At 35.4% G+C, this 15,628-nt stretch overlaps 1 protein-coding gene across 2 annotated transcripts; it reads right to left on the bottom strand.

The window, feature by feature from the left end:
* Window positions 1-12,488: 12,488 nt before the first annotated feature.
* Window positions 12,489-15,449, bottom strand: LOC140980824 (serine/threonine-protein kinase RHS3-like). 2 transcript variants are annotated; one of them, XM_073446881.1, is made up of 3 exons: window positions 15,093-15,449; window positions 13,871-14,673; window positions 12,489-13,503 (listed from the first exon to the last, which is right to left on the bottom strand). In XM_073446881.1, the coding sequence occupies exons 2-3, from the start codon at window positions 14,671-14,673 to the stop codon at window positions 12,636-12,638; spliced, it is 1,671 nt and encodes a 556-aa protein (XP_073302982.1). In that variant the 5' UTR covers window positions 15,093-15,449; the 3' UTR covers window positions 12,489-12,635. The 2 variants fall into 2 exon arrangements, with proteins under 2 accessions (XP_073302982.1, XP_073302989.1); XM_073446888.1 differs by having other exon boundaries at window positions 13,871-15,449.
* Window positions 15,450-15,628: the final 179 nt, after the last annotated feature.

The raw sequence follows: 15,628 nt of genomic DNA on the forward strand, positions 1-15,628 counted from the left end.
TATAATATAGTAAATATTTAGTTTTAAATTTTAAATATATTAAATGTAAAAATAAATAATAAAAAATATATTTATTCAAGTTTAAAATATAAAAAATAAACCTATGATCATATCTATATTTTTAAAAAATAAATAAATAAAATGTATAATGTTACTAAAATAATATTTTTATTAAAGTTCAAAGTCTTTTTAAAAAAAATTTCAAAATCCAAATAATTATATATATAACAAAAATAATTGAAATTTTAAATATAAGAAAAATTTTTTGAAAAAGAAAATAAAAAACTTAAATTTTAAAATTTATAAAAATGGGAGAATCAATTGGACTAGTCTTGAACCAATGAACCGATTTTTTACCGTTCATACCTGTTTGACCATTTTAATGGTTTATAGGATTCTTCAGGACTTGACACATGATCGATTTCTGATCGAACCGATCGATCCAGTCGAACCTGTCTTATTTTAAAAACATTGGTTGGACTTTCATGCCCTCTTGTAGCGATTGTTTCTTTTGCTGATTTTCTTTAAACCTGGTATATATTGATAAATAATTAAATATTCATGTTTTCAATCACTTTCCAAAAAACATGTTGTTGTTGTTGTTGTTTGGGGTATTCAAATATGAGAGAAAGCAAGAAGAAAACAATGAAAATGGTTTTGTAGAGGCAAGTGTTGAACACTTTCTCCTTAAGAAGAATTTGCACTCACAATGTGCTAGAGTTTGTGGCAATCTTCTCCCAAGATACAACTACAACACTTGAATAATGAGCACTCAAATATTCAAGTTCTATCACAAGGAAATGAATAAAACTCTCTCTTTTAGAAGAAGGAAGAAGGAGATGAAAAAGATGTAAAAAAATGTGTTTTTGATTTACAATAAATCAAATATTTAATGTTTTTCAAATGAAGAGACATGATCTTTCATTCATAGGGATGTCCCTTGGCCATTGTAACTGATCACAATCATCAAACAATGCCAAAAAAATGAAAAAATTCAAGAAAAATTCGAAGGGACACGAAGGCCTGCAGGGGTGCCCGCTAGCGCCTGCGCGCGCGCGCGCGCTGCCGAGCGCCTGCCGAGAGCTCTCGGCAGGCGCGCGCACATGTGCGCAGGTCCGCGCGCATGTGCACCTGCCACTGGCAAGCGCGCGTCGCCTGCCACTGTTCACGGCCGAATTTTTTTTTTTTTCATATTCGTCCCTTACATGTTCCGACTACTCGTTTGAGTTTCTTTCAACATTTGATGACCTCTTTGCGAGTTTTATTCAGAACCACCGACCTTAATATTCGTTCATTAAGCTTCGTTTTTCGTTTCGAATTTTTCCAATCAAACACATTGATTTATTTGCTTAATTTTCATTCATTAAGCATCAAAATTTTCCAACAATCCCCCACATGAATGAAATTAATGCATGATTGCTCGTGATGCATAAGAGAGAGTATATACGAAAAATTATCACATCAGGAGAGGTGGCTTTTGGCTTTGAACCTTCCTTAGTGGAATACAATCGGATTTACTATGCCACGAAGTGAACGTGATGTCTTGAACTTCTTCGCGGTTCATGTAAACCCAGACAACTGTACCCACATGATAACCTTTCTTCCATTTCCATTTTGTTTTATCGGTTGTGTCCGTTTTGGCCATGGAACACATCTTGGCTTCATACGTGTTTCATCGAGGCGGCCCGTCCTCACACGTACATAGGTGATCTCCTTGTAAAAAGGGTATCCTACTTACCCCGCTTTTGCAAGCTACGGAATCATTAAAAGTACAATACTTAACCTCACTACCTTTGTAGGCAACTTCACTCATCGTCATAGGAATGAGGAGTGATTCCTCAAGTTCTCATAATTAAGTTGTCCCATTGAACCAAGATCTTGGGATCTCCAATCAACAAGGTTGGGTTGCCACTATGAAAACTTTATTTGGTAGGTTTTAAACCCATTCCTCTTGACAGACCGTACATTCGATCTCTATTTAATGCTTTTGTAAGCGGATCCGCTAAGTTATCCTTTGATTTAATATAATCAACAGATATAACTCCATTAGAGATCAGCTGTCGTACAGTATTATGTCTTCGACGAATGTGTTGAGACTTGCCATTGTACATACTGTTTTGTGCCCTTGCAATTGCCGACTGACTATCGCAATGGATCATGATTGCTGGCACTGGACTTGTCCAACATGGAATGTCCTCTAGAAAGTTACGAAGCCATTCAGCTTCTTCTGCAGCTTTATCTAGCGCTATGAACTCCGATTCCATAGTAGATCTAGCAATGCAAGTTTGTTTCGATGACCTCCAAGAGATTGCTCCTCCACCAATGGTAAATATATAGCCGCTGGTGGATTTGGAATCCTTGGTGTCAGAAATCCAATTTGCATCACAGTATCCTTCAAGTACTGCAGGATACCTTATGTAATTTAGTCCATATTCTGAGGTGTGCTTTAAATATCTAAGCACCCTTGTCAATGCCTTCCAGTGTGCATCACTAGGATTACTCGTAAACCGACTTAACTTGTTAACCGCACAAGCGATGTCAGGTCTAGTACATTTAGTGATGTACATAAGGCTTCCAATAATTCTGGAGTATTCCAGTTGGGAAACTGGTTCTCCACGATTCTTCGCCAAATGGACATTTACGTCTAAAGGCGTTTTTACTGGGGTAGAGTCATAAGCGTTAAACTTCTTCAACACTGTTTCTACATAATGAGACTGAGATAGGACTATTGCTTCTGGAGTTCTAAAGATTTTAATCCCTAGAATTACATCAGCAATACCCATATCTTTCATATCAAAATGTTTTGTCAACATTTTCTTTGTACCCTTAATCAACTCTTGGCTATTCCCCATTATTAGCATGTCATCCACATATAGACATACTATTACATAAGATTCTCGAGTGCCTTTAATGTAAACACATTTGTCACACTCATTAATCTTAAATCCATTTGACAATACTACCTTGTCAAATTTTTCGTGCCACTGCTTGGGCGCTTGTTTAAGTCCGTATAGTGACTTAATTAAACGACAGACCTTTCTTTCTTGTCCTTTAACAATGAAGCCTTCAGGTTGCTCCATATATATTTCTTCTTCAAGTTCACCATTTAAGAATGCCGTTTTGACATCCATTTGATGTATCTCAAGGTTATGCAAAGCTGCAATAGCAATGAGCACACGAATGGATGTTATTCTTGAAACTGGTGAATATGTGTCGAAGAAATCATGACCTTCTCTTTGTCTATAGCCTTTGACCACAAGTCTGGCTTTGTATTTTTCAATACTTCCATCAACTCTCATTTTCTTTTTCAATATCCATTTGCATCCCAATGGCTTGGTACCTGGTGGAAGATCCACTAGTTCCCAAGTATGGTTTTGCAATATGGAATCCATTTCAGAGTTGATGGCTTCTTTCCAATAGGGAGCTTCAGGGCTAGCCAGAGCATCTTGTATGTCTTTTGGTTCATTCTCCAACATAAAAGTATGGAAGTCTGGACCAAAGGACTTTGAGATTCTAGCCCTTTTGCTTCTTCTTGGTTCTTGCTCCTTTGAAGAACTTTCCAATGGTGTAGCATTTTCATTTAGAGTTGGTTCATGTGTAGGTACTTGACCTGCATGCTCCGTCTCAAGTTTTCGTTTGCTAGAACCATTTTCTTTCCTTTCTTTACAAGGAAATATATTTTCAAAAAATACTGCATTTCTTGACTCAATTGTCATGCCCGTATTCATTTCTACATTTTCGGATTTGTGCACTATAAACCTATAGGCACTACTATTATGTGCATATCCGATGAATATGCAGTCTACCGTCTTTGGTCCAATTCGCTCTTGTTTAGGCTTTGGTATTTCAACCTTAGCTAGACACCCCCACACTTTAAGGTACTTGTAGGAAGGTTTGTGACCTTTCCATAATTCATAAGGTGACTTGTCATTTTTCTTGTGGGGTATCTTGTTCAGGATGTGATTAGCCGATAGTATTGCTTCCCCCCCCCCCACAAGTTTTGGGGTAGTCCTGAACTTATTAACATAGCATTCATCATATCTTTCAGAGTTCGATTATTTCTTTCGGCAATGCCATTAGATTGGGGTGAATAAGGAGCAGTCGTTTCATGAATTATGCCCAATGATGTGCAGAATTCATCAAACGGTGCTCCGTATTCGCCTCCTCTATCGCTTCGAACTCTTTTTATTTGTTTGCCTAGTTGATTCTCAACTTCGGTCTTATAACCTTTGAATGCTTCAAGAGCTTCATCTTTAGACCTCAAAAGATATACGTAACAGTACCTCGTATGATCGTCAATGAATGTCACGTAGTATCTTTTCCCTCCTCTAGTTTGTACAAACTTTAAATCACCAAGATCGGTGTGTATTAATTCTAGAGGAGTTGTACATCTTTCAATCGAGTGGTAAGGCGCTTTGGTCATTTTTGCTTCAACACATATTTCACTTTTGTGTGTTGGATCGACGTTGTGTTTAGGTAATAATGCTAGTTTCATTAAACGTTGCAAGGTATTAAAATTTACGTGTCCTAAACGAACATGCCATCAATGAGAACACTCAAGCAAGTAAATAGAACTTTTGTCTTTATTACTTTCAACAACATTTTGGCATATAGCCATTACATTCAACTTGAAAAGGTTCTCATCGAGATATCCTTTTCCAATAAAATGACCATTCTTGGTCAATACAACTTTGTTAGACTCGAATACTAGTCTAAACCCATGTTTGACCAACAAAGACCTCGACACGAGGTTCTTTCTTATGTCCGGTACATGAAGTGCATCAACATTACTTCCAAACCCGATGTCATCTTCAGTACCACATTTCCCGTGCCAACCACCTCAGATGTAGCGGAGTTCCCCATGTATAGTTTTCTCCCGGTAGATGGAGTGTATGTGGAGAGCATCCCCTTGTTGGAGCATATGTGTCGAGTTGCTCCAGTATCAACCCACCATTCATTTGGGTTTTCCACTAAATTTGCTTCCAAAATAACTGCAGATAAATCAAGTTTAGAAAAATCAAATGGTACCGACCTTTCTTGAACTATGTTGGCTTGAGGATTTCCCTTCTTTGGCTTCCTACAATCCTTAGCCATGTGATTCGGTTTTCCGCAGTTATAACAAGTGCCTTTAAACTTCTTCTTGTTTGGTGGTTGTTGGCCTTGTTGTGGTTGCTTCTCAAACTTCCTCTTCTTCCCTTTAAAACTTGATTCAACAATGTTCACCCTTGCTGCCATCTTACTTGCCTTGGCCTCGGTGCTCTTGTTGTCCTCTTCTATCCTCAATCTCACAATGAGATCCTCCAATCCCATCTCCTTCCTTTTATGCTTCAAATAATTCTTGAAATCCTTCCACAACGGAGGGAGTTTCTCGATCATAGCAGCAACTTGGAAGGACTCGCTTAGACTCATTCCTTCCGCATGAATCTCGTGCAAGATAAGTTGTAGTTCTTGCACTTGACTCATCACAGATTTTGAGTCCACCATCTTGAAGTCCAAAAATCTCCCAACAATGAACTTCTTCAAGCCTGCATCCTCCGCCCTGTATTTCTTATCAAGCATATCCCAAAGTTCCTTGGCGGTCTTGACTTGACAATACACATTGTACAAGGCATTGTCAAGTCCATTGAGGATGTAGTTCTTGCATAGAAAATCACTTTGATTCCATGCATCCAAGGCGGCCCTCATGTTGGTGTCTGTCTCGTTTTCAGCAACGGTGGGAGGATCCTCCTTCAAGAACCTTGACAAACTCAAGGTTGTGAGATAGAAGAGCATCTTTTGTTGCCATCTTTTGAAATCCGCACCAGAAAATTTTTCCGGTTTCTCTCCTTGTGCAATAGTTGGATGTGGTGTTGTAGATGTTGATGCCATTGAGAATCTTCTTGCAAATGATCAAAAATCCAGAATTCTTCTTAAGATTTTTGTTTGGGGTATTCAAATATGAGAGGAAAGCAAGAAGAAAACAATGAAAATGGTTTTGTAGAGGCAAGTGTTGAACACTTTCTCCTTAAGAAGAATTTGCCCTCACAATGTGCTAGAGTTTGTGGCAATCTTCTCCCAAGATACAACTACGATACTTGAATAATGAGCACTCAAATATTCAAGTTCAATCACAAGAAAATGAATAAAACTCTCTCTTTTAGAAGAAGGAAGAAGGAGATGCAAAAAGATGTAAAAAAATGTGTTTTTGATTTTCAATAAATCAAATATTTAATGTTTTTCAAATGAAGAGACATGATCTTTCATTCATAGGGATGTCCCTTGGCCATTGTAACTGATCACAATCATCAAACAATGCCAAGGAAATGAAAAAATTCAAGAAAAATTCGAAGGGACACGAAGGCCTGCACCTCGGCAGCGCCTGCCGAGAGCGCTCGGCAGCGCCTGCCGAGAGCTCTCGGCAAGCGCGTGCACATGCGCGCAGGTCCGCGCGCATGTGCGCGCCTGCCACAAGCAAGCGCGCGCACCTGCGCGCAGCCACTGTTCACGACCGAATTTTTTTTTTTTCATATTCGTCCCTTACATGTTCCGACTACTCGTTTGAGTTTCTTTCAACATTTGATGAACTCTTTTAAAGTTTTATTCAGAACCACCGAACTTAATATTCGTTCATTAAGCTTCGTTTTTCGTTTCGAATTTTTCCAATCGAACACATTGATTTATTTGCTTAATTTTCATTCATTAAGCATCAAAATTTTCCAACAGTTGTGTACTTGTGTTTTTACGCGGTCCGACTTTTGATCATTATGCTTTCAGAAATTCCTAAAGATTTTCTATTATTATATACTATTTTGATTGAATGAACTACCTTAGAAGATTTTCGAAGATACCATAATCATCATTAATACAAATTAAATTTATTCATAATTTAATAATATTTGCTAAATAAAATCTTAAGTTGTGCGATTGACTTAGATGATTTCTTCAAATTGTTTGATTGACGCTTGTATGAATAAAATTCAAATGGATTTAAAATTTATTTCATATTAAATTATGCAATTTCAATGATAATTGTGATGAATTTCAAATGTATCATGACATGTGTCATTTGAAATTCATCTTCCAAATCATATCCCAAATCCACTTCTATCAAATCCACCAATTCAAGCATAGTATGACATGTACATTAGAAATTTATTAGAAAATAATGTTAAACATATATATTTGTATTCAAAAATATTTCATAACACATTTATTTAAATTATTCCCCGGCCAAAACATTAAAATTTAAACCAAACTTATGCATTGAATTTCCAATTTATATTGTTATCATTGCATGCGTATCTCTAAATCAAACTGAATTGATTTGAGATCCATTTCTGAGACCCTTTCATCAAATACAAATACGTCAATCCAAAATCATATACCACCTAGTAGAAATGTTTCATTCATCCAAACGTGAAACATGAGAGAAAGACATCACTTTTTTATTTGGATGCAACAAGCTTTTTCATGCTATCGTACATATATATAAAAGCAAAGCGCCTCGATGCTTAGACATAAGGTAAAACTGCATCCATTCGGATTGTTCTAAGGTTAGCAGTTGAACTTGATATGGAGGTGAGACAAATAGATGTCAAGAACACATTTTTCATGGGGATTTGGAAGAAGAAATCTACATAGAGCAACCAGAGGGGTTTGCCGAGAAAGGGAAAGAGGACCTCGTGTGCATATTAAAGAAGAGTTTGTACGGTCTCAAGCAAACACGAAGACAGTGGTACGAGAAGTTTGAGTCTGTTATAACTCAACATAGATTCAATAAAATCACTACAGAACATTGTGTATTTGTCAAAAATACCTTTGATGATGATTTGATGGTGCTTCTGATATATGTAAATGACATATTGATTGTTGGCAAAGATGATTCTGAAATTAAAAGCCTTAAGAAGCAACTAAACAAGATTTTTCTATGAAAGACTTGGAGCCAACAAAAAAAATTATTAGAATAAAAATCCATCGAGAAAAGTATGCCAAGAAGACCTGGTTGTTGCAGGAGAAGTATATTGGGAAGGTACTTTAGATATTCAACATGGACTAGGTTAAAGTGGTTGGATGTCCTCTTGCCAACCATTTCAAGTTGAACTCAAAGTAGAGACCTATTACGGAGGATGAGGAAGAAGAAATGAAAATTGTCACATGTGCTTCAGCTATTGGAACTCTGATGTATTCCATGGTATGTACTCGGTCGGATTTAGTTCATTCTGTAGGTGTAGTGAGTAGATTCCATTCAAAACCGAGAAAGGAACATTGGGCTGTAGTAAAATGGATATTCAGATATACATCATTAATCCTTTGACCCGGAACAACGTGGATGCTCTACGTACTAGCATGCACTTTAATCTGTTTACCGACTTCATCAAGATTCATCAGGTGACGAGGTTGAGTGTAGTTTCAAAATACATAATATTCAGTGTATTGTAGTCGGGGATTCACTGCTCACCTGCGGGTGAAGATATCCTATGTGATCTGAAGAGTTAATAGTACTAGTATTTAACACGTGCGATGCACGTGATGATATTATTAAAAATTAGTGAAAAATGAATAGATATTTAAATTGAAAAAATAATATAATTATAAAAAATAAAAATAAAAAACTATTTTTTCTTCAATTTTAAAAAACATTCTTAAATACAATACATGTCGATTAATTTTTTTGGCTGATAATCACTATCATATATCAAAATTTTATATTGTGTTAGCCTAAGGCAATGACATGATTCTTATCGTGTTTAGTGTATTGATGTTGACCACCAACCTTAATACATATTTAATTCTTTAATTTTCGAGAAGCTATATATTATTATTTTTTAACATGTGATAAAAAAATATTTTTAAATCACATTCAATAAATTTAATGAGAAATAATTTTTTAAAAATTCAGTAATTTCGTCTAAATCCACATCCACAAATAATTTTGTTACATGGCACGTGTTTGACACATTTGAATGATAACAATAATTGTTTCATTAATATCTTTATCCAAATAGGTTGTGATTTTATTTACAAAATCTCTTCATAATATACATAACAACCTATTATTCCCAAAGAAAAATGAAACATGTAATCATAAGTAAATTATGTATAAATCAGAAAAGTTATTTTATTAACATTTAATATGTGTATTCCAAAACAATGTCAATAAATTTTATAAATTTCTTCTAATAAGATACTTTCTTTAGAATTGGTTTAATCATTTTCATTACGAGACATTTTATACTATTATGTATCCGTGAACTTTGTAATATAGAAGAAAATTATCACATTAGTAATACGTAATAATTAAAATTTTGTACAAATAGAAGAATAATATTTTTTACTTCTCGATCATGAAAGACATATTTCAAACTTAATGTCTCGTTGTTCTCGTTTTTTCCATACGTAGGTAGTTCATAACAACGAACAATCTAAATTTAAACGAACATTACATCTTGGAAGGATTCAACTCATATATGGTACTGAAAAGAGGAGTCATTTCAGAATTCAATTTTGGAGTAGATAAATTTAGTAAGATAAATAGAATAAAACTGGTTTCTAATATAATACGCAATATTGCATTATTTATAATTTAAAATTCAAATAAGACATCCTTAGGGATAAAAATTATACATTGGATGCTCTTGACAGAATTATACCATTTGAAACTCTTTTGAATCTATCTCTTTTAATTTTCTTGGGCTCTCTTATTTGAATTTTTAAGAAGACAATTCAAGATACACAACAATTCAAGATATACAATATACATATAGTTTTGGAAGAAAACTACAATGCATGAATTGCATGCATTGGATGTCAAACATTTCTGATTATTGAGGGTAATATACATGTTTATTGAGAGTAATTTAATGTCCATTTGAAACTCTTTTGAATCTATCTCTTTTAATTTTCTTGTGCTCTCTTATTTGAATTTTTAAGAAGAAAATTCAAGATATACAATAGACATATGGTTTTGGAATAAAACTACAATGCATTAATTCTTTCAAATTAAGGTAATTTCGAAATAATATGCATTTGAGATAAAAAAAAATTTAAGAGTATTAAATGGTAATTTAATGTTATATATATAGATGAGTGATGCTGAACATTGCAATCATTTGTATTTAAATTTTATTTATAAAGTTTGTAATAAAAATTAAATATATCATAGTAACACAAATCATATCACAAATTAAATTGATTGATATAATCAATGCAAAATTTTAATGTAGTTTATGTTTTCAATAGAGTTTAGTTTCAATTTGAATAAAAAATAATAAAAAACATATAATACATAAATTATATTTGAATTAATATAAAAATGAATTAAATTCAAATTTGAACTTAATGAATTGATATAATCAATGCAAACAATAATTGAAATTATTATTTATTGCAGTACATATATTTCAATATTCATGATATATCTTTCTTTTTTTAGAAATGATATTTTGGCGAGAAATTACTATTTTTGACAAAAACTCTGTTTTTTATATATATAGATAAGGAATCTTTGGCTAGAGTAAGTCATGTGCATTTTGAGAAGGTGTTTTCTCAGTTGCACGTACCATGTCACTATTATTATTCAAAGACGTATCACGTCGATATCGAATTCATCTGTAACTCTCGATATATCGATGATTGCGGATTCAATTAAGATATATGTGTTGAAGAGATTGTATTGTATGCTAACCATAACTTAAGGTTCTTGCAGAAACTATCAGTAATATTTAAGGGATCATGGGGCGATGCTACTAGACACCCTTATCATGATCAGATGAGTGCAATCAGACTTGAGTTCTGACGTTCTTGATCAAGGGGTTGATGAAAAGAATTGAATTAATTAGAATAAGCCCGAATAAAAACAAATGTTGTTCTCAATCACATGAATTTGTGAACCTATTACTAACTGCATTCATGAACCATTGAGGGTCACACAAGTATTAGATTCTGTGTTCCTGTTGAGATATTCGAATTCAAGGAGTTGAATTTGACGACTGTAGTTTGATGGAGATCAAACAAGGAGTTTATAAGTCAATTCCATTATTGGAAGTCGTGGAAGTTAGTTTAACTGCTAATTAAATGAGGAGAGTGAAACTGTCTTTTTTAGTGAAGAAGTTTACAAAACTGGCAGCTAACAAAAAATGGGTCAGTGAAAAATTTCGAACTAGATTTGTACTTTCGATAAATCGGTGTTGTCTGATCGTCGATTTGTGTTATAATGAGTTCATAATTATTTATTTAGTAAATTTAGAATATATTAATTAAATAATAAATTAGTAGGAGTGACTACTAAGTATAAGATTATTATAAAATATTCTAGAGGTATCTATAGTTAATNAAGTGTAGTATTTTTCAAGAGTGAAAACATTAGATGTGAATTTTAAATAAAGGAAATACGGTATCTTGATAAAAGGAGAGTTCTGATAAGATCAGGAAGAGACTTTTATATACATGTAATCAATAGTTGAATTACACATAAATTTTACAAATAAGTTTTTTGTTCATTATTTTTGTCCACCAAAACTTTGAGCAACAAGAAAATTATCCTCTCCCTCACATAAAAATCTGCCCTCCCCTATGAGAAGAGGCACGGGCGAGCACCTCCACACGCCACTGTGCCTCGCCGTCATGCCACCGTGGTTCCACCACCTTCCGATGATCATCTCGACGTAAATTTCTCATGGTTATCTAGTGCAATCTAGGAGAAGAACAAAGTTTCTGATCGTGGATCCGATTAGAAGGTTGAGGAAAGTTTATAGGGATTTACAAGAACAACTATTACTGCTTAAACACCGGGATAGTTGGAGTCGACGTTAATACACAAAGATAAATCAAATCTAAATACCTTTTGAATGATTTTAAATCATATTATGTCAAGAACGTTTTGAATGTCAAAAAAAAAAATTTAAAACTTCCACTTAGTCTTAGGTGCGAAAAAACGATACACTAACAATATTATCAGAGCTAAGATTTATAAATCGTATGATTTTCTATTGTTTGAATTTGGCTAGCGTAAGCAATACGTTGTATGTGCAGTTTTTAAAAAATTTAAAACGAAAAAAAAATCCACAAGAAAACACCCATGCTGAAAAGTATGACAGCTAGAATTTTGAAGCTTACCGTCCATCTCTGCCACGGGATTTTCGACCTTTATCTTCTCGAAGGCCATTGGCAGCTACCGTACAATTTCTTCTTCTACTGCCAAGCACGCTAATCGAAAAGAATTACGAGAAGTGCTGAAAACGAAACTGCAGAATGAATGTTTTGTTTTCATTTTTCAATTATTTTAATTTATATTTTAATCTATAGCTGCTTTGTAATAACTGAAGAGGAACACAAACATTTGATCTGAAAAATTTTACGATGGCTTCTTCCTTTTGTCATTCAGATCAGATTTTATATGTATACATGAAACAGTGTATATAATAAATTTTTCTTTATCCATGTAATAAATTATTTTTAAATGTATTTAACTTGGATGTGTCTTTCACACACAAAACAGAGAAAAAAAAGGGATACTAAAACTAGGATTAGTGCAGATATTTGCCAGGTGAAATCATATGTTCCAATAGAATCTGATGACAACAACATGCGCCACCATACAAATACTCTCCACAGAACGATACATACACTCATCACCAATAAAACCAAGATTCTTGGCCTCAGAAATATTCAAAATCAACATAATAAGAATCGGTAGAGCTGCCTTTGTTCCTATCATTTCCAATATCAGCAATCTTCTTGTCCAAATTATTCGAATCTTTGCACGCAAACTGAGTAAAATCGACAGGTTCAGGAATAGAAGGAGGCAAGGCACTTCTGACCAGTGCCCAGTTCACACCCTCGAAGAAAGGATGCTGTTTTATTTCGGTAGCACCCCTCTTGTACGGGATTCGCTTGTGTGGCTCCTTCACAAGTAGCCCTCGTTTAAGATCACGGGCCGAAAGATTAACTTGCGGAGTTTCGGGAAATTTGAATGGCTGGCCAACAACATTGAACAGCGTGGCTCGATTTCCCGAACCCTTAAAAGGGGTCGTTCCGAGTAAGAGCTCGTATAAGAAAATGCCAAATGTCCACCAATCCACTGCACTGCTGTGTCCCTCTCCACGAATGATCTCTGGAGCGAGATATTCGTGTGTCCCGACAAAAGACATTGAACGTACATTTGTGGGCTCGGCCATTAGCTCGGGAAGGACGTTGGTGCTATGGCCTAATCCAAAGTCGGATTTTGATTTTCGATTCTTTTTTGGGTAGAGGAGCCGCGGGAAAAAAGTTGATGGCTGCATACAGCTGCGCACTGCATTTTCATTGTCTATGACACCATTAGAACCATCCATTGAATTTCCGTTATGGACAGATGAAGATTTTACTAGTGTTGGACTCACAGAGCATCGGAGAGATAAGTCAAAATCCAAAAGCATGATATGACCCTCTTCTCTCACTAGCACATTTTCGGGCTTTAGATCTCTGTAAACGATTCCGAGCATGTGCAGATACTCGAGCGCTAACAAGACCTCAGATGCATAAAATCTGCAGAAAGTCAATCACAAACAAAACGTGAAATCCATCAGCCCCCTTCTATGCAAATTCCAACCGATTTAGAAAGTAACTAGGGCATATATATAGGCTTAGTTAAATCATTTAATGAACCGATGAGTAGGCCTTGATATTTGCCGATTACACAGATGTCAGCAATACAATTATACAACTCAAATATTCTAAACCATATAGCAGCCCAAACATCATACTTTAGTTTCTGTGGTGCATAGCTAGTCACAGAACAATAGGGACAGTTGTGGCTTCTTAACAGAATGGATGCAGTCATGCAACAGGTAAAGCAAAAAGACATACAATAAACAGAGACATGTAAAGATTAATAAAGTAATCAGGTGGTGACCTAGCAGCTTCCTCGGTAAAGTATTTGTTGGGCGGCTTTTGCCGAAGAGAATGAAGGTTACCTCCACTGCAGAACTCCATGACCAAGCAATAGAACTTCTCAGTCTCAAAATGTGAATATAATGTCGGTAAGAAAGGGTGGTCAAGAAGACTAAGAATCTCTCGTTCTGTTTGAGCCCGAAGTAGCTTATTTCTATTTGCGAGAGAACCTTTATCCATAACTTTCATGGCAAAGAAGGCATTGATTCCTCTAAGTTCAACAAGATAGACGCTTCCAATGTCCCCATATCCAAGCCGTTTCAAAAGCCGAAAATTGCTGAGACCAAGCGGAGATTCTTTTGAAGAAGCAAAACTAATGGCATCCCATCGAACATCCCCACCAGTGTGGGGCTTGAGGGGTGCGCTTGTACTGTCCACAACTTCACTACGGCTGCTGCCATTACTCCCGCCATGGTGGATGGTAGATGGGCTAGATGCTGCACTAGTCAAATGATCGGTAGCCATAAATATTCTTGGGCTGAGCAACGGGCATGGATTTATCCCATTTGACATTGCTGCCTCCGTTCTTTTAAAATCACTTGGTGATTTATGGATTGAAGTTGAATTATTTTGGAATCCGGGGAAAACAGAGATAGGTTCACATGGTGAGACCCTGCCATGATTGGCGTTCCTCTTCGGCATTTGCTCTGATTTCTTCAAGAAATGAGATGCATTTAATGTTGACGGGCCGCCTGAACTTTTGGAAGCTAGATCCATCTTGCCCGCCTGCTCACTTTCATTGTCTTCTGATGGCGTGTAATTCATCTACATTTACAGAAAAACCAAAAATGGCATCCATTTTTCCTCACCCTTGAACCACTGGAAGAAAATTAATGAAGAAATGCAATATTTGATATGTTTGCCAGTTGCCACAAAAAAGGTGGAGAAACAAAGAAAATACATCGTGTAAAAAAAAAACGCATCATATCTTCCATAATTTCTAGCCATGCAAGCTCTTGAGACAAACCAATCACACCATTCTATAAATATTATTTTTGCCCCAAAAAATACACTCATCAAAATTCTTCGACTTCCATTTAAAATCGAACGAAGTAATATAGCTCCTGGGTTTTTCATCCGAATACAGGCCAAATAATATATGTGAAAGCATAAGATCGCCGTGTTTTAAAATTTTTACAAAAATTCCAAGAAATTCGCAAATGAGGGATGGATGAGAAACCCACCTGGCTTTCTGTGAGGTACCCCAACAACTTAGCTACAACAATGTATGATGTATCCTCCCCGTACCAAACAACCGCACGTAGAACATTGATTCCAAAAGGCAAAGGCAAGAAAAATAAAAAGGCAGCAGGAATTTTATTAACGGCTCTTCGATTAAGGCCATTGCAACCAAGGGCAGTGGAACTTGGTCTTCGCCATTGATATAGCTTCTACAGCTATTTCCATTGACGGGTGAGCAGAGGAAAGTGTGGGGAGTATGAAAGAGAAATCGCAAAACCCATTTATGAATGAAGAAAATAGAATCGAAATACGTGGGAGGGGAGGTAAGCTGAGGAGAGGGAAGGCGCAAGGATAGCCGTTTGAAACTCTGTAATTGTGGTCGGACTAGGATTTTATATTTGCATTATAATAACTAGTGAAGTGAAAGATGCTCATTGTGTGTGTAATTGATCAAAGTATATTAAATAATTAATACAAAATTAATTTTAGAAAATTTGTTAATTTAAAATAAAAAATTTTGTTTAGAAAGGGTTTTTTT

This window comes from Primulina huaijiensis, chromosome 1, assembly GCF_012295235.1.
Source record: "Primulina huaijiensis isolate GDHJ02 chromosome 1, ASM1229523v2, whole genome shotgun sequence".
Classification (NCBI taxonomy): domain Eukaryota; kingdom Viridiplantae; phylum Streptophyta; class Magnoliopsida; order Lamiales; family Gesneriaceae; genus Primulina; species Primulina huaijiensis.

What these genes read in the sequence shown, in the direction of transcription:
- LOC140980824 (XM_073446881.1), bottom strand. Translation starts at nt 14,673, where the DNA reads ATGAATTACACGCCATCAGAAGACAATGAAAGTGAGCAGGCGGGCAAG. An exon ending in TTTACCGAGGAAGCTGCTAG is followed by an intron (nt 13,504 to 13,870) that starts GTCACCACCTGA and finishes GACTTTCTGCAG; the next exon opens with ATTTTATGCATCTGAGGTCT.